The 27,209-nt window shown below is 39.6% G+C and overlaps 1 protein-coding gene across 1 annotated transcript; it reads right to left on the minus strand.

Annotated features, from left to right (window-relative positions):
- Nucleotides 1–6,414: 6,414 nt before the first annotated feature.
- Nucleotides 6,415–22,552, minus strand: LOC117823131 (metalloreductase STEAP4-like). Its single transcript, XM_034698200.1, has 9 exons — nucleotides 21,320–22,552; nucleotides 21,008–21,115; nucleotides 15,746–15,816; nucleotides 15,221–15,305; nucleotides 9,976–10,254; nucleotides 9,784–9,878; nucleotides 9,519–9,672; nucleotides 9,233–9,400; nucleotides 6,415–6,837 (listed from the first exon to the last, which is right to left on the minus strand). Exons 1-9 carry the CDS (start codon nucleotides 21,518–21,520, stop codon nucleotides 6,574–6,576), a joined length of 1,425 nt encoding a protein of 474 aa, XP_034554091.1. The 5' UTR covers nucleotides 21,521–22,552; the 3' UTR covers nucleotides 6,415–6,573.
- Nucleotides 22,553–27,209: the final 4,657 nt, after the last annotated feature.

Consider the following 27,209-nt stretch of genomic DNA (forward strand, 5'->3'; position numbering starts at 1 on the left):
TCCTTTATATACAGTATGCTATATATTTAAAATATTTTCAACCTTTCAATCTAAAATGGTTTAAAACTCCAGCAACACTTGTAGTAAAGAGAACAACACTATTCTTAGACCAACATGCAACCCTGATGAAAGCAGGAAGCTGAAACTCCAGAACTCATGACACCATTGTTCCTCATCTGTTAGCCATGGTTACCTGCAAGGAAACACGTGCAGCCATCATTGCATTGCACAAAAAGGGCCTAACAGGGAAGTTTATCGCAGGGTTCATCCCTCTGGCTGATCTGATGCTGTTCTCCAGGAAACATTCGCTCTGAGCTACAGACTTCTCCCCAGTCACTTTACCGGATCTCATCACATCAGTGGAGAGAGGAGCGTGCTGACTGCAGCAGTGAAGACCTCTGCAGTGAGGATGTTATATCTGGCTGTAACAGTGCTCATAGGTTGAGTTTTTCTCCTGATGTTGTTATTTTAGTTGATCAAGAGAATGGAACTTTGGACAACACACATTTCATTGAAGTACGACAAAAGAACCAAACATTTAAAGAGTCAGTCAGTAAAAACAAACAATGGTCTGAAACCTTTGTCTGGATTATTTTATTTTTTTAAAAAGGCTGGCTGGCAGGAGGTGCAGGTTTTGTTGGTAGTATGATAGACAAGTCCCATTTAAAGGCTTGAAGAGGCGTATTACTGCCCAAAAGCAAATCCTAAAACTTGTTTGGGCTGAGATATTAGTTGTTCTTGATTACTGTAAAGATGTCAAGGTAAAATTGTCTACCCAGTGTTGATTTCTGTGGCTTAAGTCAAGTTATTTACTAAGAAAAACAATAACCAACAGAAAAAAAACTGAGATTTCTCAAAAGATTTGTCAGTGTAGAACTGATGAAATATCCATTTTGCATTAATTGTACAGAGAAGTGTTTTGACATCTGCTTACTTTAGAGCAACATCCATTAATATAGCAAATACTTCATGATTTCATGGAGATTTGTTGTTTAGTTTGTCAGTATTTTCATATTTTTGGATGCTCAATTTTACTTGTACTTCATACAAGCAAGAGCTAATACCTCCGTCTATCAACAGCTGCCCTGTTTAGCCAAGTTTCACAATAAACAGCAAATAAAATGTAAAGAATGAGTCAGAAATATATATTAAAAAAACATGTTGAAGTGATTCAATTGTGCTCCCAAGGATGTCTGTAGCATAAAGCTGCTGTGAAGGTACGTAAATAAAATACTGATGCCTCCTTGTGACCAACTAAAGCGAAAACAACTATCAGGCAAAGACTGACTGTTTCTATTTAGTTATTTTAATGCCTTTAAATGCTGGCACAGGGTATTGTAGGTGACACACACTGTTAACAGCATTTATTTTACATTTTTCACAGAAAATTGTTGAGACGAGTGATATATTTGACTTTTTAGATAAAGCAGGTTGAACTTCTTGTCCAGGACAAAACCAACAAATACATAAGAGGTGCCATTTTGTCCACAGGGGGCTTCAAAAAACAAAAATTCCTCACTGGAGCTTCAAAGATGCAAAATGCTGACCTTGTACTCATGAAATTGAAATTTGAATTTTTCCAGAAAGCACCGAACCTAAGCTAATTAGCAATTCCCAAACAAAACAGCACTTTTAAAATCTTTATCAGTTAAGTTTTCTCCTCAGAAGGAATGTAACTTTTGCTCTAACTATGTAGCACTGGTGATGTTGAAGGCTGCTTGAAAACCTCCAGGGACCTCCAAGATAAATGAGTCTGCATGGAAGGAGCTGCAGCAGTAACACTTCTCACCTTAAACACCTCTCTTTTGACATTCCTGCTGAATCAATTAAGTGTTATGTGCTGCGTGAGAACCCAGAAAAAGCCCCTTGTGATTTGCCAGCTTCTTCCTGATGTAATGGAGGGCAACTTTTACCTCAACAGACTGAGGCTTTTGAGAGTTGGAGCATATTGTGAAAGTTTAATCCGGCGGACAATGAGGAACACTTGGGTCCCTTTGGATGCCATATGCCTTCTTGATTTTCTGAGCCACGGTGCATGTACCCCATGCTGTGCCCAGTTATGCAGTCTTAAGAGCAATCCTGAGGTGCTAATGAGTTGGGGTTTCTGATCTGTTGGAAAGAAACACTACGTCCAAATTTTTCAACAAAGGTAGAGACTTTTATTTTATCAGTTTTAGGAAGCAAGACTCAATTTTTCTTTGAACCTTGAGAGTTTTAAAATTCCTACTTTACAGAGGGAAGAGAGAACGTATCAGGAAATTCAATAAAAGCAGACTGAATCAATTTTAGGAAGAGCAATAAAAATAGCTGTTTATTTTGTAAGACTGTTTCCTTGTGAGAAGATAGCGAGACACAATTTCAAGGTGTGTAAAGTATGCACAGCAGTGGATTTAAAAGAAATCAATATTGAGAAAGAGGGAAAGTCAAATACACATCAAGAGCTTGCAGAAAAAAAAAATCCCTATCAAGATGATTGTTATAGCGACTTTGTCATGCACAGTGCATATCTTGATTTGTGATGATTTCGATAAATGTCAGAGATATTGCAGATTTGTCATTCAACAAACGTAAGTGATGCATCCTGGGTGAACTCTTCATTGAATGTTCCTCATGATTTGTTTTTTACCCATGGTTTCAGCTGTTTATTTCTTCTCATAAAGCAGCCAGCTTTCATGGCTGGACACACATAATCTTATTACAAGCTTCATGGTAGCCTATAGGTGTGCAAAAATAGACAGGATAGGAGATGATGAATGTAAACGAGCCTTTTTTTCACAGCTTTTCTCCATGTTGCTACATCTTAATTCTTTCCAAAGGCAATATTGGAATCCTCTATCTTATTTTTATATCAGCACACACATACACACATACTAAAACATGCAGAGCCCAGCAGCAGGAAATAGGCTAAAATCAACAGCGGTTCTTTGGTAATAAGAGAATAATACAACACGAGAGGGTGGAAGGGATTGCAGATTGTGCGTGCAGATAATGCTGTTAGATGCTAGATAACAGGATGTCTCTGACTAAATGTTCTGCTTGGGGCGGGAAAGCTGCTGCAGATTTCTCTTGTAGCGTCAGATCCTGTCGCAGAGACAGCTGCTCCATCCTCCTCTCTGCCCTCCTCTGCATCTCATTTATCTGATTAAAGTTTCTATATTCCTACATGAATATGGACACACTCCACACCTGCCATTCTGCACCTGTCCACCAGCAGTCACTATTGACTTTGCAGACCTTTGTTTATCACCCAATAAAAGTCACCTGCCTATCCCGCTGGCCCTTATCTGTTATCAGAGTGCTTTGAGGGCAAGCTTTCTATTTGTGCCCAATTTCAATCTCAACCCAGCCTGAGCACTTAACCCCAACTGACTGAACTGATATCAGTTGTGAGTGTGTGTCCACGTGGGCTCCAAATGATATGAATGGGACACACTACTGTGGCATTGTGCAATTGTGTTGTGACATTTTAGTGCAAACAACCAAAAGTTAGGAAAGCCATAAATGAAGCTAAAAGCTAAAAAAAATAGGTGCCTTTACATTAATGGACGTTTCACACATCACCAGCTTCCTTATGAACTACTCGGAAGGGCCACAGGAAATTTTGCATTGTTTACATTTAAGACTTCCAGCACTATGACTTGACAATACAGGGATGCACCCCGATGTCTTTGAGTCCATTGGTTTAGTAGTGGGTATTGGGCCTTCGACACATATTAACATGGTGGTCATTTTCCTGAGGAAGGGAAGCTCATATGCAGTTATATTGCTGTGTACAAGGATGTAAAATCTACAAATGTTGGAAATAAAACTAATTATTTTCATGTCGGTGTATTGGAATGATTAGAATTGTAATTGTAATGGATTAGTCAGCAACTGGAAATAATGGGGCCTGGGGTTTGGGTGAATGAAATATAATTTGACACCCTTGTGGTCACCCCAGATCTGAGAGGTTGTTGGTTCATCAATTGAAATTCTGGCGTCAAAGTGTCAGTAAATGCAGCTGGTTGTCCGGTGTGTTAGAAAAAGAGGCATTCAATGATGCAGCCTTTGCTCTTTGCATATCTAGTTTGCCCTCCTGACTGAAGCAGCTGGGAGAGCTGCATATCAATTACCATTTTTAAAAAATGAAGAGAAGAAGTAACAGAGGCCAGGAGCGCTGGAGAGTTAAGTTAACAGTAGTCTTTGTTACTTCCTCACAGATGTTCAGCAACAACTGAATAAAGTTGTATTGAAAAAACTTGTCTCAGGTTTTGTGGTATGTTTCAAAACTTGAGCAGCTTTGCTCTATGGTAATTTAAAATTGAATAGAAAAAGGCAACTTGGTTTTCGTTCTGGAACAAGGCTAATTGCCTCTTGAATTTAGCTGCCCATCAGATAGCATGATGTTGGTTAATTTCTGTTAGTGGTTAGCGAAGAAGTTTTGCCTTCTCTGTATTATACAACACTATCAGAAGGTAATTTTAGCATTCAGCTACATCCACTGATATAAACTAAAAGTGAATGCTGGCATTAGCTAATGTTAGTAAATTTAATCTAGGTAGCACCTTTTTTTATCCAAGCATACAACACTATCAAAAAGTAATGTTAGCATTCAGCCACCTCCAAGCTCACACTCATTTTATAATGGCCAAATGCTGACATTACAGTCCCTCCAGGAAGTTGCGATTTCGCGATCGCAACAATCAACGCAAATTCAACCGATCAGCGTGATTTTTGCCCTGCCTTGCAATTTTATACAATCAGCGCAACTTTCCCGCCAATTTGACCAATTACATTAACCTCAGCCTCTGTAAGTCATCGGTTCAGTCATCAATTTCACTTCCTTGGAACATAAACGAAAGTCCTCACTTGATCTGCACTTTTCAACAACAAAACATGCACGGTGAACGGGTGAAAAGAGGGGACAGCAGGCAGGACAAGTGACGATGACAACGTTGTTATTTATAGATACTAGAGTTGTTATTTGAGGGGCACAGTGTTCGCTTGGTCACCTACCTGCAGCAGGTGTGCTTTATGAACCAGCTCTCCCCGCCTCCATGCATCTGTCTCATCTTCATTGATGATTTTTAACCCCAGTGTGCGTTAGTGACAAAGACACAACCGGGGGACGTCTGTTTAATATTTGAGGTTTGACGTTGTTGCCGCCATTACTATAAAAAGCTCCGCTTTTTATCCAGTTTGGTGATACATCAGACACATTTAGTAAGTTTTGATCAACTCCTTGTCATCAAAGATGCAGATGCATTTCAGAGTGCCGTGAACTGACTGTCTGTCCAGTGCACCTGTCACTGCAAGTTACATTCAAGGACCGTCGTAAATGTGCAATACAGTCCTTTCATGGCATTTTTCTGTGAATCAAGAGAATCAAAATACAGTCACAGTGGTCACATTAAGAATGTTTTCTAAAAAAAACTGTAATTTTGCGTATTTACTTGCCCCTGAGAAAGAAAATCGTAACTTTCACCGCAATTTTTTCACATTTTTATAATTTATAATGTCGCTTATAGGCCTTGCTTGAAATTATGACAATTTTCCAGATTCTCTGAATTCATACCACTACAATTTAAACAGTGCATGTAAAAGAAACTGAGCTTCCCACACTGAACACGATGTTAGAGGCACTGTAAATGGTCGCTGTGAGAATATAGTGAATCATTAATGAGCCTACATTCTGCTCTGCTTCCATGTCAAGCTCTCTAAAGTTGTTGCTAGCTAGAACTTTATTTTAGACTGTAAAGGATGTTTTTGAAACACCTGTTCAGCCTCTGGAATCTGCTTTTGGCTACAGAATCAACCTGCTGTTGCACTCTGCTGTTAGCACTAGAGTGTGCATATCTCTGTGTGTTGACACTGCATGTGGTAATATAATTAGCTTAACCCCAAACCCCTTTACATGGTGTTTGTTGCATTTGTAAGCATTGACTGAGTGTGTGAGTATGCACATTTGCATGCCCTTGGCAGGCAGGTGTGGGCAGGGAGGTATTTATGTTGGAAAAAAAGGGAGATCAATAACATCCTGAACAGAGAGCAACCTCGGGGATACAATTGCACAGCTAAAATGAGGAGGGAAGAGGAGAGCTGTTGCCTATGTTTATCAAAACAATGGATGTCAGCAGGGGATATCAATCTATTTTTCACCCTGTTCAGTGAGAAAGACAGCACAAACATTCCTGTTTTTTTTAAAGCTTGGGGGAAATACACATTAAAAGCATTTATATCCATAGAGACCTGTCAATTTGGCTGAAATAAAATATACTTCTTGTTTTGTTTGGCTATTGCACAATTGAGAGTGGCAGTGCAGACTGATCAAAAGATGAAAACAACTGAGGACAGACAAAGTTATTCTTCCTATTATTTATTCTACATATCAACTTGATAATGAAGATATTCTTTTACCAACAGAAGATACTTCAGAAAATAAATGATATTTTAATCAGAAGGATAAAATATTGTATGTCCTTTTGTCTGATTTATGGCTATTTACAAGTAAGAAATACTTCTTAGTTTAAGATCCTCTTTAGTTGTAGAAATTGAAATGGATGTACAGTTTAATGATTTGTGATTAATAAGTGATCAAAGATTAGTTTCCTTGGTCATAACCGTTTCTCCATCTGGCGGGGTCCTCTCCCAGCCTTGTCGGATGCGGGTTAGGGTCCGGTCCACACAGGGAAGGAGAATCAGGAATTTGAGCACCAACACCACAGAAGGCACAATCAGACAAAGCATGTAACCCGGAGGAGTGTACCATTTGTATGTAGAGGGTTTTAGGAATTTGTTCCAGCCGTAGATGTAGCCGTGTGCTGTGCATATGAACAGGGTCAGGTGGCCCAGCTTAGACTGATGGGGGAAATAAATATAAATGTTAAAAACAATACTGTGAGGTTTTAAGAAATACATTCAATCATATTTTGGAGAGATTTAGACATGGAGATCATTACCACCCTCATGCCTCTGCATTAAAGCAGGGGTTGGTAGTCATGGAAAACTAGCATGAATTTGAATGTAGCCTTTCCTCAGGACTCCGTCTAACCCCTCCCCCCCTCCCCTCGGAGCTCCTCCAAAATGACGCCCAAGCTCACTTGCACGAGCGCCGCTGCTTCGCGACCATATGATCATGACTGATTCAAAAACGGTCCTCAGCACATTGTTTGTGTTTTGCACTATGTCAACTCATGTCTCACACAGCGGTAAGAAAACACCAAAACATTATCATAGTGTAAGTTAAAAACATAAACAAACATGAAATGTACGCGCAGGAGGCGGGCAGAATGGCAGGACAGGATTTGATTGGTTTCATATTTTGGATCCTGATGGCAGGGATTGGTTGGTGTTTTCCCAGGTTTACTCTGGCTGTAGATAGCAGCTTTTTTTCACTCTTTTTTAAGAACACATTATGTATTGATTGCCATCGGGAAATAAAGATCATTTTAACCAGTATAACAAAAAGTGTATCTAAATCTGACTACCAACCCCAGCTTTAAATATGTAGGTAGAGCTAGCTACCTGTTTGCTTAGTTTAGTGGAAAGAAAGTTAGCACCTACAGGTGCAAAGGTAACAGAATTTGCCTCTCAGCATGTAAAAGCTCACTAATTAACACATTATATCAGTAAGTGATTCCATGCCCAATATAAAGTCTGTCATACTTTAATCACTCATAAACCCACAATATGTTGCTTTTACATTTGAGTGTAGATTATACAAGCAAGATAAAAATGTAAGCAATTCAGCTAACTGGTTTAGCTGGTTATCAGCTCTCCCATTGAGTCACGCACGTCCCAATTAGCCGTTTTCTCCTTTTGTTTCAGTCTTTGTGCTGAGCTTAGGTAAGTGGTAGCTTTGTATCAATGCCAACCTACAAACATGCTTATGGTATCGATCCTCTCTTCCAACTCTCAACAAGACAAAAATAGAGGAAACACAGCCATGAGTGGTTACCTAACTTGCACATATATACAGGAATCACTGCATCATAACATCTGGCCCTATTTTAACTTGGTGTTACTTTGCTTCTTGTATTTATTTATTTTATTGCTATTTTCATTGTGTTTTTAACCTCTCTGTAAAGTGTCCTTGAGTGCTTAGAAAGGCGCTTTAAATAAAATGTATTTTTATTATTATTATGTAAAAACTCTTAGTAGCTAAATCACATAAAGATAACACGTAATTAACATGCTTTGGATGTTGGTGTTTATATTGAGCATGTTTCTATAGATGTTTTCAGAAATATTACAGCATTTAGGTCAAATAAATGCAAGCCTTCAACTAACTTTAGAAAGAAACACCATATCATGCCTTGAAGTTATCTTTTCTGTGGTATTTTTCTCTAAGATATAATACTAGATATCTGACTTTTTCCCTCAAGTGTAACAAAAAGCTGTAGACACAATTGTTCTTACAGTCACTCCAGAATAATTGCTTTGGTAGCACAGCTTTGTCTTTGTGAGTTATTTGGATAGTGTTCTTTAATTTGTATTTTCAGCAGTTAGCAGATGTACTTCTTTGCAGTCACATAAAGTTAGTACAGCACAGACAGGAAATGTTCAGGTTGATATATTGTGCTAATGAACTTTCCTATCATTATGTTGATCTCCTAATTTAGAGCAGTAAATCCTTCTGCTACAGATGTATAAAGTTTAAAAAAAAATCTAAATTCCTCAGTAACTATCCCGATCACTCCTGCAGTGTAAAGGAAAGGAAAAACATTATTTAGATGTTGAAAGTTATTTTGTGTTTTGCACAATTCTTCTCAACAGATCATGAAGATTTTGTTGACCTTGGCCTCTATCTCTGAGTCTTTCCCTATCTTCAGTCTATCTATGGACCTGACCTTTACACAAATGGATCTATGACCTGTATTAACAATCTTCTCCCACAGGATCATACCAGGTATCATAATTCTTTTTAATGAATAACTTAACATTTAAAATCCTGGGCTAAAGGCAGTCAGGCTTTCGCTCCGTGTGCCCCATCTATGCAGTTAGTTAACTAGGCCCTGGGGAGATGAGTGCCAATGACGTATTGCTTTTATAACACTTAATAACTCTGGTGAAAACGGGCACACTCCTAATACAGATTACCTGAAAGGCCCTATAAGATGTTTTTTCCAGATAGTGATCACATGACTGATAACGGCGATACAGTACAGGCTTAAAGGTGAACACAAGCACTCACACCCACACTAAAACTAACACACGCCCTCAGAGGACCAAATATTTCCAACTGCGCTCTGACCTGAATGAAGCTGAACTCTCTCCAGCTGAGAGTGCCTCCCACAGAGGGCAGGGATGTAAGTCCTAGCAGGACATAAAGAAAGAATCCCAGGATCCCCAGCATGTAGAATGAATCAGTGCCCCATGCCTCGGTGTTATCAAAGACAAATGGGGGTGTTTTATTGGTTAACTGAAAGACACAAAGACAAAAACACAGAACTGTTAAAATGGTGACTCTCTTTCTAAGAAGAAACGTTATGTCCTCAGGATTCTGAAAACCCCACAGGATTTGAGCCGGCCTGCTGTACCTCCACAACCACCGTTGAGATGAGTTTGTGTCTGACAGCATAGCGAATGGGAATGATGAATGTATAGATGGCATGGAGAAAAGCTAAGCCCAGTGCAACCAGACCCATCTGCTTCCTGCACTGCATCCAGCGGTCCAGCCAATCGGGGAAGCGCCTGGAACATCCAAAAATGAGCTTGCTACCTCAGACTACAAAAATGATACACCTTTTTTCAACAATAAATTGCAAAGTAAGTGAACATTTCTGTCCTAGTTTGATGTCTGACCTGTACTTGGTCCCTCTGTAGAGCTGAAGGAAGGCAGCTATAACTCCAGGCAGGTAGCAAAGAGACAACATGATGAGAGACACAATTGGAAACACCTGAAAGATGGAGGGCAAACACAGAACACAACCTTTAAAAGGAATACACAAAATACCATCCATAAGGCATTTGAAGACAGGCAGTTCAGCCCTTTACCTTGTTTCCCAGGGAAATCGTAATTCTGTAGGAGATGTCTTTGTCCGTTTCAACAGCCGCATAGATAACATCTCTTATGAGCAGATAGAAGAAGAAGAAGGCCATAAGGCCAAGAGCTATGCATAGTGGCAGCCTCCACTCTTTGAACAGCCGTAAGGGGAAGTCCTCCAATTCTCTAGCTGCTGACAGAGTCCCTCTATCCAGAACAGTGAGGCCTAGTTTTGTGGCCATCTCACCTACTGCCTGCTTTGCTTCTGCACTGTTCCCACACAGGTACACCTGGAGCACAAAGGGAAGATTTCTTTGTTTATTTTAGATGGGCTCATACAGGTATGTGCTGTGTAAATAATAAGAACGTTTGACTTCAAGATTTAAGAAAAGTTTATTGTCTATCACTTAAAATAGTAATAATTGAGGGTTCAATAAAGCACTCAGAAAAATAATCAATAATGGAACTCATGCGGGTAGACAATCCCATTTTACTGACATCTCTCCTTGGCTCTGCACAAAACAGCAGTGTATGTGATCATCAGGATAAAGCAGCCCATAGAAAGTATGTTTTCATTGACTGAGTTAGAATCACTGGCGTAAGCAAAAGCTCTGACAAATGGAGCAAAGCCTGCGAGCTAGTTCAGGTGGCTGAACAGATTGTTCACTTGACATGCGTCATTTTCAAAATCACATGACAAACATATTTTCCCAATTTGATGGTCTATTGAAACTGCAACATTTCAAGTAACACCCGAGTGTGCCTCTGCTTTGTTTATTCTATAAAGCTGTAGTTAAAAGTTACTGCAGGGGTGTCCAAACTTTTTTCAAAGAGGGCCACATATGATGTTGTCAGAATACCTCAGGGCCAGTGGCTCCTACTGAGACTTAGGAATCCCAAAAGTTATACATGAAATATTCATTTAATAACAATCATTTTAAATTTTGTCTCAATAAATCAGTAACTAGGAAGTCCTCAGTTCTCCACAAGCCATGTACACATGAGCAAACGTTATCTTCTGGAGGAGGAAAATGTTTCTCATTAGGGTCCGGCAATGTGGGAAAAGTTTTGTATCATTATTTTCCTATGGCAGGATCATGATCTAGATTTCATTACACTTCTTTTTTATGTGGTTTTTAAGACCTTTCTGACAAGCTGGCAACATTTTAAGAACAAAATAATTGTTTTCCTGAGTTCTGAACATTTTTGATGCACCAAATTTTGCCTTTTCTGTACAATTTCCTAATTTGATCTTGTCTTGTGTCCTCTTTTGTGTCTTCTGAAGTTTTAGTGTTCATCAAGAACATTTTCACATCATGATAAAAACATTAATTTGAAAACCTGTCAGCTTTAAGAGTTCTTGTGTTTCTTCTTTATTGCCGCCTTGCAGAATTCCCAGAGCTTTGGCTTTACACAGGTAGTCCAGATGAAGCTTTCTGAGACGTTTCTGGATTGACTTTAGTTTTGTTTGTAGAAAGAAACTGATTAATTTCTTTGCTATAATAACACAATTTAAGATGGAAGCTTGGGGCCATAAATAAATGGACCTTGGGCCGCAATTGGCCCCCGGGCCGTACTTTGGACACCCCTGAGTTACTGTATTTGGTTTTTGATTGATGTTGTTTGATATCATAGTTTTTTCTATAATAGTTTTAAGAGCAGCTGCTTGTATGTTATATTGTCAGTATTGTGAATGTTACTATCACCGTCATTATTATCACAATTCTTATTTCATCTTTAATCTTGTTGTATTTTATTTGACTTTATTTACTTTACTTATATTATTTATTTACTTTTCTTATGGTCCTGTCTCTTGGCTTATATGACTGTTCCCTAAAGTGCAATTTTAAAGAAGGGCCATTTGACTTATATGACTGAAAAAAGAAAAGTGATTTTAGAATTGAGATATTTGGATATATATTTTCAGAAAAGTAAATTCTCACTAGATTTGTTAACGACACCCTGTTATCAGGTAGTTTTTTTTGGTTTTGTTTGTTTGTTTTTGTTTTTACTTCATATATATTTTTGTTTTATTAAAAGATAAAGAAAATGTCATATTTTTAAGATTTATTGAAACATTTTAAAATGACAAGATATCTCAATAAGAAAGAGAACTAAAAAAAAAAGAGCAGCTGCTTGTAATTATTTTGCATTTAGGAAACAGCTGGTTACGATGGTGTCCAATGACCACCTTTCTTCTTCTGCACTTTTAAAGTTATATAATGATTAACTGGTAACAATATTTTTAATTAAAGCAAGGGTTGGTAGCCTTGGAAAACTAGCATGAATTTGAATGTAGCATTTCCCCAGGACTCCGTCTGACAGTGTTTTCCCAGGTTTACTCCAAGCGGCAAACTCTGGTCTCAAATGATGAAGCCAATGCGGAAGTGCTATAAACTGCAATACATCGAAAATCCGCTTGAGGCTGGCTGCAGAAACACCTGAAACCACATAGATATGAATGGGAAAAAGACGATCTTTGCAGCATTAATAAACATGTTTACAGCCTGGTTCAAAAAACGGCTTGGCCCTACAACGCTAATCTCTCTATCGGCACACACTGTACGGGGGGTGAATTTTTTTCTAACGTGAAGGTTAAGAAGATATTAAGATTACGAGTTTTGCCCAAATAAGGACATGACTGACGTGACTCCCGGTCGGGAACACACAGCCATTGGCTAAGAGGCTCACACTACGTCACACTCTGCCTAGTTGAGTTCCGCATTACCAATATGGCTGCTGCCGTCGATTTGCTTCAAAACAGCTCTCAGGAACAGATGGGTGACGTCACGGATACTACGTCCATATTTTATACAGTCTATGATTTACTCCGGCTGTAGATGGCGGCTTTTTTTTCACTCTTTTTTTAAGAACACTGTTGTGGCGTTTTCTCCTGATACAAAGGCCACGAAAGAGCTGCGGGCACGTCAACATGATTTCAAACGCAAATGACATGAGAGGCGATCCAGTTTTAAAACGTTTGATAAAAAATAAAAAGTCACATGTCACATGGTAAAAAAACTGTATGCTCTCGCACTTGGCACAGCTCTCTGTCTCTCTCACCGCATTTACCAATTGAGTCAATCATTAACAAACGACGGAGCTAAACAATCACATTAACCGCTTGAGCCCTGAATATTCTTTCTTTTCAAACAACTTAAATTATTATATCATGGCTCTTACAAACACATCATGTACTGATTGCCATCGGGACATAAAGATCTTTTTTATTTTATTTTTTTAAGTTATATTTTCGGCCTTTTTGTCTTTATTTTACAGGACAGCTGAAGAGAGACAGGAAATGTGGGGAGTAGAGAGAGGGGAAGACATGCAGGAAATGGTCGACTAGCTGGGAATGGAACCGGCGACCCCTGCGACGAGGACTGTAGCCTCGGAATGTGGGGTGCTTAGACTGCTAGGCCACCAGCGCCCCAGATACACAAAAGGTGTATCTAAATCTGACTACCAACCCCAGCTTTAATTGTGGAATATAGGGATTTGTATTTTATGGTTATTAATTCCTTCTTCCAAGTTCCCGCCCTGTTAATATTAATTTGATAATTTATAATATTAATATTAACAGTCATAATTATTAGCATTTACATTTCAATTAATAACCAGATACATAACTTTGAGCCACAACACCAAATATGAAGTTTTTAATATAAGCCTCAATGTTTCATTGTGTTGGCAAACATTCTCAGTCATCTTCACCTCTGTGACACCGTTTTTAAAATATATCTAGCAAAGGTTTTAGCATGGACCAATTCATTTCACCACATCTTAATCTGCAATTATGTCATCTGAGAGGCAATTATTTCAAACACCAGGTGCATCTTTTCTTCTAAAATACCTCTGAATTACACAATAAACATGTAATTCTTCATGCTGATCACCTTTTATTTTTCAGTTTCTGATAATTTCTCTGCGATTGTTGTTCGATGACTCACCAGCCCTGTTTGGAATACGCTCTGCATTACTGCACCACATACACCTACAGTGACTGTCTACAGAATTACCCCGGTTTTTGTTGATCTCCACAGAGTCGTCTCAGTCATTTGGAGAAGAAACCTTCGGAAATATATGACTATGTAAAGATATATGCAAACTATATTTACGTACGCTGCTAAATATGTAATCCCATTTGGAGTTCTCACCATGCTGAAGGTTATTACCACACTCACAGTTCTGTGATAAGACGATTAAGTTGTTTGTAAAGGGGGTAAAAATTGTACAAAAGAAGAGCGATAAAGAGAGCTACGGAGAGGGTAAGAGAGAGAGAGAGAGAGAGAGAGAGAGAGAGAGAGCAGTCTGACAGGCATACAGTGGAGGCAGCAGGATTGAGCAGTTTTCCCCCAGGTGTGTGTATAAGTGGACCGGGCAGCCAGCCATGTCTCCCTACATTACTGCACCAGTAACAGCAGGGGACGGCCGACAGACTAAATCTCCATCTGAATGTAAATGTGACAGAGGCACGGCCCCACTGTGGATCTAATCAAATTGCCGACCGGGGAATAGCACACACTTACAAGCATGTGCATGCGTGTGGAAAGGTACTGTAGCTACACACACACACACACATTCAAACACACTACACATGTTCTCTCAATGCTACCTGTTTTCAAAGAAAATAGAGCACTGCAGTGGTATCTCCGTGTGAAAGTGTGAGTGTGTTTGTGTCTGTGTGTGTATGTTTGGGGGGTTTGGGGGGGGTTGAGTTGAAGAGGATTCGAGGCAGATTCAGGTTTGGTCTCCGGAGGTTTCAGCTTCATGTTTGTGTTTCTCTTTGTAGCTGTGAAACGGAAGCTGCAATAAACACGGGTCTTTGTACTTTGTAACATCATAAAGTGTGTTTGTTTGTTTGTGTGTTTATACAAGAGCTGTCCTCGTTTTTTTTTCCTTCCATTGTTTAGAAGAGACGGCAAAATCAATCATGTGCAGCGACACAAATGAAATCGATTGCTTTCCTAAATTTTGCATGGTGCATAATGAAGACTTCAACCTTCTTTGATAACCAGTCTGACAGGCACTTATCCCATTGTTTCCAGGGAAATGATAAAAGCAATTATTGTTTTCTAGTTTGAAGTCAAACATGTGTCATTGTGAAAAGATCAAGTCTGTTATCTCCTCCCCTTCCAGATCTGTCGTTGTATGTTTGGTCTAGTTGAGCAAAGCCTTCAAAAGCTTCCTGCTTCTGTTTCCCTTTGATACCTTCAACATCTTTTAACAGATTCTTCACTTTCAAGCCTCTCTCACCTGTTTTCCTGCCAGCAGTCCGTTCTGCAGAGCCCAGGCAGACAGCGTGTTAAGGCCTTTCACCACAGCGGCTCCAGGGACCAGTCTGCAGAACACACAGTGAGGACTTTAAGTTCAGCTATTGTTTCTGTCTTCAGACACACAGACGGAGAAGTAAGGGTCTCCAAATGGTGAGAATTGATGTTTCCACTTCAGCTGAATAGACACACAGCAGGACATCCTGGCAAGAGAGCTGAAACCCCGCAATTTTTTTTTCATTTCTCTCGGATTCAGTAGAGAGTTTAGATGTCTCATGCTCTAAGTGGCGTTTAGGGGCACTTTCAAGAAAAAATATCCAGCATTTTTATAAAAAGTGGCACCTACAGATGAAAGACGGTTTGCTGAGATGGAACAAAGATTTTTCCAGGTTATAGGCACACTGAAAATTTCAAGTCCATATGAAAAAAAAAAACTACATTTGTGTGATGGGGCCTGCTAGATGTATAGAATATTAATGGGTGAGACATTCCCACAGAATTGGGTTACCTCTGCAGGTAGGCAGCATTGGCTTCTGGGTACAGGCCTTTCTTCAAGTTATTACTGAGATCCACCAGCACCTTTAAGCATCAACAGAGAGGAGAAGACAAAAAAGAAAGTAGTCAGATCTATCCAATTAGTGCTTATCTTATCTCATTCATATTCCTGTTTACATAATGAGAGGATGTTGATTAATTCATAATTTTGATAAAGGTGTGAACAGCGAAAAGGCTTCATTATACTTCTTGTAAAAAAAAAACCTTTAAGAATGCTGATTATGCACACTGTCAGGGGAAATGCTTTACAAATGAAGGCACTGATGTGAGCACACATGAACTGCAAAGTGTTAATTGTTTCACTGTAGATTGTTAAATTAATCCCCAACTGTAATTGATTAATTAAACTAAAAAGCCATACAAGGAAAACAATCTCTGATTCCAGCTTCTCTCCTTTATGACTTTAAACTGTGTATCTTTTGAGTTGCTGAAAAAATAAGATATGAAATGTCAGCATGAGCTTTTTATTTTTAAACCATTTTCATGACATGAATTGGACCAGGGCCCGGCTTTTCAAGACTTTAATCTGGATAAAAATGGTTCAGATTAGATAATCGACTTCTTTGGCTACCAATGACTTTATCTAGGGGGCACCAGAATCTACACAAACTGAAGGATCCTTAATGAAGCCTTCTCAGACATGCGCTGCACTCCTAAAAAAAAAGTCTGACATCATGTTGGAGGTTTGGTATAAGAGATAGACCGATATGTTTTTTTCAGGGCCGATACCGAATATTAATAGTCAAGGAGGCCAATAACCGATATTTGGAGCCGCTGTTCATTTGCAGCATAAGGGGAAATATTGGCGTCAAAATGTTGAATAATAAAAAATCCAACAATTAGCTTCATTTAAATGCCTTTACGCATATGTTTATTAAACAGCTTTTCAGATTTGCAACATGTTAAAGTTTTTTTTTAATCTTAGACAATAGACATCTTTGTTTTAAAATTTTAACAAAAAGTGCAGGGGGCTCCCAGGCTAAGCAGCATGTCTTATAAAGTTAAATGAAAACTTAAACAAATAATGATTTAGTGAATTTTGAGCCAAAATAACCTGGTTTAAATTAATCTCTTATAGGCCGTCAGATTTTTGAAAAAGGCCGATATCGGCGCCGATAATCGGCCTGGCCAATAATCCGTCTATCCCTAGTTGGTATGAGCAAATATGGTCTAATTTTCAACCTGACTCTTCCTGCAGTCCTTTGAGAAAGTTTAGAGTTGATGTGTGAACTCAGCAGGTTAAAGTAAGGAACACATGGTGGAAAGTGGGTGGGACGATGACGTTCATGCTGAGCAGACTTCCACTGCTTTTTTCTTCATATAGCTCACCCCCATTGTCTGTATCCTAGTCTGTTTTTGACTGTTCTATTTGAAATTCAAGAACCACCTTATACATGTTGTAGTGATATTAATTAACACAGAAACAGTCACCAATATAGCCCCCCACCCCCCTCCATGTCTGCTGAAGATATACTTCAGTACCTGTTTACACATGAAGTGTCGTGGCAGGGAGCTAAGGCAGATCCCTTAATAAGCTTCCTCAAACCAGTAATAGCAAGAAGTTAAACATCAAATTCAGAATAACTATTCCAATTAGAGCAATAAATCATTGTCAAAGGAAACAATGTGAAGTTTGTGCTAATGGAAAAACATGTTTTCATAGGACAAAAATGTAATGTCTCAGAGAAGTAGCAGCCTACATAAAATGTTCTACACATACGATAAAACCCAGAACAGTAGTTGTATTTAGAAAGTCTGAGTTTTTATTAACAAGTTTTTATAAGTCATGGGTTATTTTTGTGGATACTCATGAATCATTTGGGAACAAACTGTTGAACACCATTTTATTTCCTATTCTACCTGGGAATCTACATACACTATTACTGACAATTGCAGTCCCCAATTCATGGTTTGGGACCTCATGAAGGGACAAGATAAACTTGAAACCTCCAAAGATTATTTTGAGATAAGAAAAAATAATATTCCCCCTCGCAAACAACAAGTTTTGATTGTTTCTGGTGTAAGATATATACTTTAAGTGTTCAAAACTGTAAGATAAGTTTGAAATAAAAAGCTAATGAGTCCTAATAATTTGACTGACAGAGCAGTTTGAATGCATGTTTGTTATCCTGAAGTCTGTAAGCTAGTTGTTTTAAACTTGTTGCTGCATTCTGTAACTTTTGTTTGCTTTTATTGTTTTATGAGAAGCTGGCTACAAGTAGTAAAACTTGCCCACAATGACTCTCCTGATCATATCATATTATAACAATGACATCAGCATTTTATTATAACAAGATGAGTGATTATCATGTTTGATCTATTTTAAGGTCAAAGATATATTTCATATTTGATCTCATAAAGCTCATGATGTGGGAATGACAGGGAAGCTCTGACTGACTCATTACTGACATAACAGGTCCCAACATTTAACCAGGAAATCTTTTCATTTTTCCTTGTTGCCTATACTACATACATTCAATTTCATGTCTTTGTTTTCCTTTCCATGAAGTAGTTAATCATAATGAAATGTTTTTAAAAATGAGCATAATCAAAACAGTGTGTTTGTTTACATAATACCTGTCAGGATTTTTCACCAGTTTTGTTGTTACCTTGTTTTTAATGATCTTAATCGATGGAGCAGTTTAAATGTAAAGAGCCTTTCTCATAGTTAATTAAGTTTTACAGCCAACACGTTCTCTGTAAAAGCAACACTTTGTCTTATCAGGAAATGTGGCTCAGATGATAAAGTAAGAACATGGAGTTTGAAATTAATTTATAACATCGTGTGTGAGAGTATTTGGAAGAGCAGAAAGAACTGCTATATTTGTATAAAATGATTGTTAAAATATCCTGATTCTTCTCCATCCCCTAATAAATGAAAAATTAAACTAAAAAAATCCTATAAAAGTCCTACAGTTATATACAAAAAATTAATTGGGAATTTAATAACCTTGCTATCTTTCTGCACAAGTCACACCAGGACAACGGGTGTTATTGTTGTCCATACTATGTCTTTTATGTTATTTTATTAGATTGTGAATGCTTTAGCTCGGGCAGATGATTTCTTTATTGAGATAAATCACTGATTTTCGATAGTTAATCACAGCTGATCGCATTTTGATCGCAAAAATATTTAAAGTTCTATCCTTTTCACTTCAAAACAGTTTTAAAGTTCATAATAACATCTCATATTCTCACCAGTGTCTTGATTTTGTAATCAAATGAAGGCAATGAAGCGTCCTTTATACTTTGAATACTATGAATGTTGTATATGGGTCGTAAAGACGTGCCGCTAATTTTTTTCTGTCCCCGAGGTTTGAATAACTTTAAAAATGTGAAAATTTAAAAAAAATAGTTAAAATTTACTTTAAAATATCTTTTTCTTTAGGTCCCTATCTTGAAATGCCTGATTTCATTCAGTTTTGAGGTAATATTGAGAGAATAATGTCAAAATTGTCTAAATGGAGTAACCATAAAAATAAAGCACCAAGAATATTGTTGTAAAGTTAATGTTGTTGAAAAAAATTTGTTATGATGTTCTAAACAGCCTCTGAAATACATTGGCATAATCTTAAAGGTGACACATCACGCTTTTTTCATCAATATATATTGGTCTAAGAGGTCCCCAAAACATGTCTTTAAAGTTTATGCTCAAAAAAACACTTTGAAATCAGATTTTGGCATGCCTGAAAATCCCTCTTCTTCAGTCCTTTTCCCTCTGACCACGCCCCCTCCGGAAGTGGATGTGCCCCGGCTGTCCAGCACGTTGATCTAATGTTTACATGTTGGCTGAATATACACGGCTGCTCAGAGATCGCGTTACTTCAACCCTCTGAATCTGATCCTGACGGAGAGGCGCCTGTAGCAGGACCTTTCTGAACGATTGGTCATAGATTCTGTGTTTCTTGTTGTTTTATTTGTCAGTATGTCGACGTGTGTCTTGGTACACAGCTACAGCTACAGCTATGAACATGTAGCTATGTGGCTATGCTAACTAGCGCTAGCACTTATCCATGATAAATAAAAATCATCCACTAGATCTTCAAATCTGCAGACGTGGGGAGTAAAACCGACCTTTGTGTTTATTAAGACAGCCTACAACTAGCATGCCTCCTTCTAAGCTCCTTGTTAGCACACATTTGTGCAGGTAATGAAAAACGGGGGAGGGATTCAGTATTATTTTATACAGTCTATGGGCTGAACAAGCTCCGAGCTCTGACTCCGTGACAGACCGGATATTGTTGTTACGTAACAAAAACACGAAAGTCTGAAACGGCTCGTTTCACACACATTTACAGAAAGGTGGAGAAATCAAAACAGGGGCAGAATGGATTTTTTTCATTCTCGGGGGTTTGTAGACATGCCAGGGACACATATTACAGGTAGAGAACCATTAAAAAGTCAATTTTGCATGATATGTCACCTTTAAACAAGTATTTTTTAATACCATATAATAATAGGGGAACATGGCAGTTCTGAATATTTCCATTAACATGGGGAATCATGTCTGCCAAGTCAAACTTCTGGTAGGTCAACTGGTATAACCACCCTTTTTGGAGCCAATTTGAAAATTTTGTGACAGGATGTCAAGGTTAGTAACTCTTCCTAAAATTTGACAAAATAGAGCATTTTCAGGTCATGATCAGGTATGATTAGAACACATGTCAAATGGTATGACCTCAGTATAATGTTGGTAAACATAAATGATCATAAAATATTCAAATGAATATGAAAATAGTTTTAAATGTCCAACCCATGGTCAAAGCAGCATGCTGCTCTGCTACAGCATTGTTTTCTGAAACCGTGAGTTGGAGGGAGAAGAATGCTTCAAAGTGTTTCATCCACTCAGCCCATAACTGGTTAGCACTAACAGCCCTTTAAACCAACTAGTGTGGCCTTAGATAAACTTCTGGGCACAATGACTGCATTAAAAATTGTAATCAGATTTACAAAATGTTATGACTGCTTTACAAAAGAGAAGGGACAAAAAACATGACAAAGAACCTGCTAATCATTGATGTCATGTTAATTAACAATTTACTCTGTTAACTTTTATCTAAACCCAGATGTCAAAAGACAGACTTACATGAATAGATGATTTAAAAACAGGTTCTTTGTTACTTAGATTCCTGCTCCTGTTGAATCATTTGTAATTAGTTTTAATGATGTGGTTTGTTTACAATACCTCCTGTTATGTACTGTAACCTTCACTCACCTTTCCCTCCAGGTGAGGAGCCATAGTCTCCAGGAATCCATAGTGCTCTCTGTGAACACAGATGAAGATCAGGCTGGCTGATTGGGCTGCTGCAGCATGGCTCATCACCTGAATGAACACACATTCACAACATTAGGACCCATGATTTAGCCACACACACACACACACACACACACACACACACACACACACACACACACACACACACACACACACACACACACACACACACACACACACACACACACACACACACTCCTTTTTGTCAAATTGTGGCCAATCCCTAAGGCCATATTCAGCCATGTGTTGTACCTGAGCTCCTTCGGGTAGGGGACCACAGCTGTGAGGTCTTCGGCTGCCGTACACCACCCTGTATCCGGACTGGAGCAGACGCAGGCCCAGAGAACGCCCCAAGTCCCCTGTCCCAAATATGCACAGCAGCCCAGGATCAGGGACAGCTGCTGCACCCAGGGGACGCGTTGACACGCTCTCTGGCTTCTTCTCCTGATACATGCTACTCCCCGCTGTCAGGTTCACACACTGAATCTGGACACTCAGTGCTCCCTGCTCCCTGCTGTGCAGTCATATCTCACTGGAATGTGACCTGTAAACTGCCTACCCCTCCCTGTGTTTGAGTGTAAAAGACAACGTGTGATTTTTTAACCGTTTCTGCCCGCTGTAATTGTGTTTGTGTTTCTTTTACAACACCTTATCACCTTCTGATTGCACACTAATAAACATCTGAAATCACATGTGCAGGAATATGCAAGCTTGCATTATGTAATCGGATGGTATATTTCACACTGTGAGTCATCACTCCAGCTCACTATCATAGAGTATTTATAACTTTTTTATATTCCTTATCTTTTTATATTTGCTTCGATAAAGCAGGATTGTGAAATGTTAGTCACTTGGTTTTGGGAACTCTATCTGCTCTTTGGATATATAACATTAACCTCAGTTTCACATTTTGTAATATTGTGCTTTTGAGAAACACAGCCTGCTTTGAAGGTGAAATCTAGTTCAGCCAGAATTTGACTTTCACATTTGACAGAAAGAAAAAAAATCTATCCTATTCTGCTGCTTTCCAGGGCTTGCCTTTTTTTTTTTTCTATTTCTTCTGTTTCCACGCTAGACATGGTGCCATGTGGGAGATCCTGGCTCACAGATTCATTATCATTTCAAAACCCACTGTTCCAACCAAACGACTGCAGAGAGAATTTGTGCAAATTTAGTGTTCATGTCCCCATGGCTAAAACATCTGCAAAGTTGTGACACGAACAGACTCAACAGAGCAGAAATGAAGCTCAAATGGAAATGCTTTGTGTGAGGCTTTTTCTTTTGTACGAATGCAGTTTTTCACGGTGCTGTGTGTCTGCTGTGTGTGTGCTTTTGTGTGTTTGCATGAGTGTGTATGTGGGTCAAAATGATCAGAGCCGCGCAGAGACTCAGCTGTGATCTGCAGGATCAGCAGCACCCAGGGAGTTGGCCCCGCAGACAGAGTGACTACCTGGCTGTAGAAATGACACATAGCATCACATCAACTTTAGCGACTATTTGCACAAAAATACGCTCCTTACCATAAAAGCAGCCCCATTGAAATCACAATGTGCACTACATAGCCGGTAATATTTATAGCAGACAAGCAGCGTGTTACCCCAGGAGCTTTTACAGTCAAGTCCATAACTAAAGCATTAATGTCTACCTGGGGGGATATCGAAGGAAAATGAGAAATCATTTTATGCCTAACCTTTAAGGCATTCATTCACTTGTGGCGCTGTTAGAATAGACCTGATAGCAGATCCACTCCGATGACTCATTTACTAGCTTTGCCTCTGGGATATCTCTCTTTTTTCTTGTCTTCCTCCCCCCCCCCTCTCTCTCTCTCTCTCTCTCTCTCTCTCTCTCTCTCTCTCTCTCTCTCTCTCTCTCTCTCTCTCTCTCTCTCTCCTACAGCGTCTGCCTTTCTTTCTTTGTTTTGCTCTAAATACTTTCTCACTTGATCACTTTTGCTGCTCTCTGGTCTCTCTTTTCCAATCTTCTCTAAATTAAAAGACTACTGAATTCTTTGACATAGATAAAGTGAAGCTGTTGTCATCAAAGACCATGTCCTCTTTTTTTTTACCTGGGTGACTGAGGTAAACTCTGTCTCTTTGTGCTGGGAGTTAACAACCCTCATAAACACATACAGAAGGTAGGGATGCACTGATCCGATCCTGGTATCGGATATCGGCTAGATCGGACTCAAAACGCTGGATCGGATATCTGTGACAAAGGGCCAATGTATAGTGCCGATCCCTATGGCAGATCTCAGGCAGACCGGATTCATCTCAGTTCTATGCTTTTCTGTGTTTAAAATATCCATGTGCTTCTCCTACGTCATCAGCGCCGACCGGTCTGTGCATTTCTGCCCGGTGGAGCATGATGGAGGATAACTGCATAGGCTCTGCAGATTACTGCTCCCTGGGACAGTGAGGCGACTGTCTTCATCCAAGTAACGCATAACTTTTCTAGAGCAAGAGTGGCAGACTAAGCCTCATCAAATCGCTCTCTAAACTCCATCAAAACACTGATTGCGTTTTGGAGTAGAGTAGATGCGTTTATTTCATTGGCAGATCTTCTGTTTTTTCTCACATCATTCACCTTTTCACAGATGGCCTCCCAAATCGTGTTTCTAACGCTGAGATGTCTCTGCTGGCATCTTAGTAGATCAGGCCTGCCAAGATCCCAAATAACGAGCGCTCGTGCTCGAATTGCACGTGCAATTTCTGGGCGTGTTGCAGGTGATCTACTAAGACTGCATGTGCAAATGATAACGAGTGCAAAAGTGGTGCGGACCGCCCTATTTTACGAGGATTTTGCGTGTGCTATCGGCTGTCACCATGGAGAGTTTGAGAGAGCAGAGTGGCCTTAAGCGATAAATGAAGTTTGAAGCCATGGAGTTGGAGGTCTTTGTGGAGGAGGGAAATAAACACATCGGTGAACTCCAGCAGAGACATCTAAGCATTAGAAACTCGATTTGGGAGGCCATCTGTGAAAAGGTGAATGATGTGAGAAAAAACAGAAGATCTGCCGATGAAATAAACGCATCTACTCTACTCCAAAATGCAATCAGTGTTTTGATGGAGTTGAGAGAGCGATTTGATGAGGCTAAGTCTGCCAGTCTTGCTCAAGAAAAGTTATGCGTCACTTGGATGAAGACAGTCTCCTCACTGTCCCAGGGAGCAACTTTCGGGTGAACGTTTTTAATGCCTGATATCATCATCCAGCAACTGTACCAAAGATTCACCAGTTAAATGTAACTGTGAACATGTTTGAGGCAATTCACCCCAACACACTGCTGCAAGCACGAGATGAGGAGTTACGCAGAGCTGCCTGGTGCAGCTCAGTGAGCGCTCATTCTCCAAGTTAAAACTAACTAAAAACCCCTTGATGAGCACGATGGGACAGAATAGACTGAGTGGACATGTCATGTTATCTATTGAGAATGACAGATCAAAGAAAATGGACATACAGTGCATGGTGGACAAGTCCGAGCTTAAGGCTCGTCGAAACAGTGGTGAGTAGGCCTAGTTCATATTGTTTTTTTGTTTGTATGTGAACATGTGGGCAGCTGTGCCAGTTTTACTAAACTTTATATCTGTTGATACAGAGACCTACTGTGCTCTCATTATATGAAAAAGTTAAAGTGGGTGTCAGAATGATGCTGTCGCTATCCGTGGTGCTGAACTGCTTTGAATTTGTGTTGTTTTATTATTATTATTATTTTGTTCTCTTGGTTTCATTGACTAAAACATCCAGAGACCACATCACCCCTGTCCTTCAACAGCTCCACTGGCTCCCCGTAAAACAGCGCATCCATTTCAAGATCCTGCTCACCACGTACAAATCCCTCAATAACCTGGCCCCCCCATACCTCACTGACCTTTTCCAGTACTACCACCCCTCCCGCCGTCTCCGATCCTCTGACTCCAACCTCCTCACTCCCATCACTAAATCTAAGCACCGTACCTTGGGGGACCGGGCCTTTGCCATAGCCGCTCCCACCCTCTGGAACTCTCTCCCCCCACACATCCATGCTTCTGACTCACTTCTTTCATTTAAGAAACAGTTAAAAAGTTACCTTTTCAAACAGGCATTCCCCTCACATTAATTTTTCCACCTCTTCCCTTGTCGTCTGCTTGTCTTGTATGTCTTTATTTGTATTTATTTATTTATTTGTCTCTCTTGTAAAGCGTCTTTGAGTTATTTAAAAGCGCTATATAAAACTTAGGTATTGTTAGTAATGCTTGTAAGCCCAGCTTTTGCGGGCATGTTGTAAAGTGATGTTATGATGAGCTTTACAGTGACCGCAGCCACGTGTGCGTAATGCTGTGCCAGTTTGCACCTGCCTTTCAAACGTGCCAAATATAGACGCAAATACAGCGTGCGCTATCTGCTTCAGGTTTGATAGATCACATTGCGTGTGCTAAATGATTACAATTGCAACTCCTCCTCCCAGTATTTTGCGCGTTCTGATGATCTACATGTATTCTGCATATTCATGAAGGCAAACACGCTAAATGTTTTGCGAGTCCTATTTTGCTCATTTGAAAGATGCAATCCTCGGTGCTCCCGGTTAGTACGTCAGCTTTGCGTGTGCTATCAAGTTTGCACGTGTTTTTATACACGCAAACCTTTAGTAGATCGGGCCCTTAGTGTTTTCTGAAATGTTCTTGTGTTTTGCCCTTTCGGGCCACCGTAGGATAAGCTACTATATAGATACTAAAGGCTCATTCTGAGTTAACAGACATAAAACAGTTAATATATTCAGGAGGTTATAATAATAAAAAAAATAATACATTTTATTTATAAAACACTTTTCTAAAAACTCAAAGACGCTGCACCAAGGATAAAACATCATATAAAACAACAGAATAATAAAAACATGACTAAAATAAATTTAAAAGCAATCATACGTTAAAAGCAGTTCTATAATGGTGGGTTTTGGTGAGTAATGTTAAGTGGTAAGGCGTTCCAGAGGGTGGGGGCGGCGACAGAGAAAGCTCTGTCCCCCCAGGTTTGGTGCTTGGTGTCAGGTGGTAGGGAGAGGAGGTGGGCGTTGGAGGATCGGAGGTTACGGGAGGAGGTGTGGTGGTGGAGCAGGTCGGTGAGGTAAGAGGGGGCCTGGTTATGGAGGGCTTTGTGGGTGAGAAGGAGGATTTTTAAATGTATGCCCTGTTTGATAGGGAGCCAGTGGAGGTTTTGGAGGACAGGGGTGATGTGGTCACGGGAGCAGGTGTGGGTGAGCAGGCGGTCGGCAGAGTTCTGGATATATTGTAGTTTGTTGAGTTGTTTTGAAGGAAGGCCATAGAAGATGCTATTACAGTAGTCAAGTCTGGAAGTGATAAAGTAGTGGATTAGGGTTTCAGCGGTGGAAAAGGAGAGAGCTGGACGGAGACGGGCGATATTTTTAAGGTGGAAGAAGGCGGTTTTGGTGATGTGCTTGATGTGCTGTTCCAGAGTGAGATGGGAGTCCAAAATGATACCGAGGTTGTGAACATGTGAGGACAGAGTGAGGGAAGCATTGTCGATGGAGAGGTTGAAGTTGTTGGTGGTTGTGGTGAGGGATTTGGGGCCAATTATTGGGGGGTCAGATTTTTCATAGTTGAGTTGGATGTAGTGTTTTTGCATCTAGGATTTAATAATTATACACTAATTTAAACATACGTATGAATATTATATTCCATTCCTACCAAGTCTGTGCTGCCAAATGCCACTAAATACTTCACACAGCACTTTTAATAAAAAAACAGTGAACTTGATGAACATAAAATCAAAAACAACAGGTGTGAGGGTGCTAAAAGTCTCCCCAGGGTTTAAAGTAAGGGGTTGGGAATCATTTTCTGCTCAACTTTTCAATAGCAATCAATCGGATTTTGAAATCAGAAACAAAAGACTATTACAGCAGATTTTATCAATACTTTGACTGTAATCTAATTCTGAATCTAGCCAAAACCAAAACCAAACAAATTCTGACTGATGAAGCAAGTTGGGGCGGTACTCTTCCCTGAACAAGGCATTGCTTGAGGGGCAAAATCCAGAGGAAAATATTTACCAGTTCTCCACATTTCACAAGCTGTCTGTAGTCAGATAGTGTGTAGTTCAAAATGTGTCTCCACATTTGTAAGCACACACACACACACACACACACACACACACC

The sequence above is a fragment of the Notolabrus celidotus genome, chromosome 12 (genome assembly GCF_009762535.1).
Source record: "Notolabrus celidotus isolate fNotCel1 chromosome 12, fNotCel1.pri, whole genome shotgun sequence".
Taxonomy (NCBI): Eukaryota; Metazoa; Chordata; class Actinopteri; order Labriformes; family Labridae; genus Notolabrus; species Notolabrus celidotus.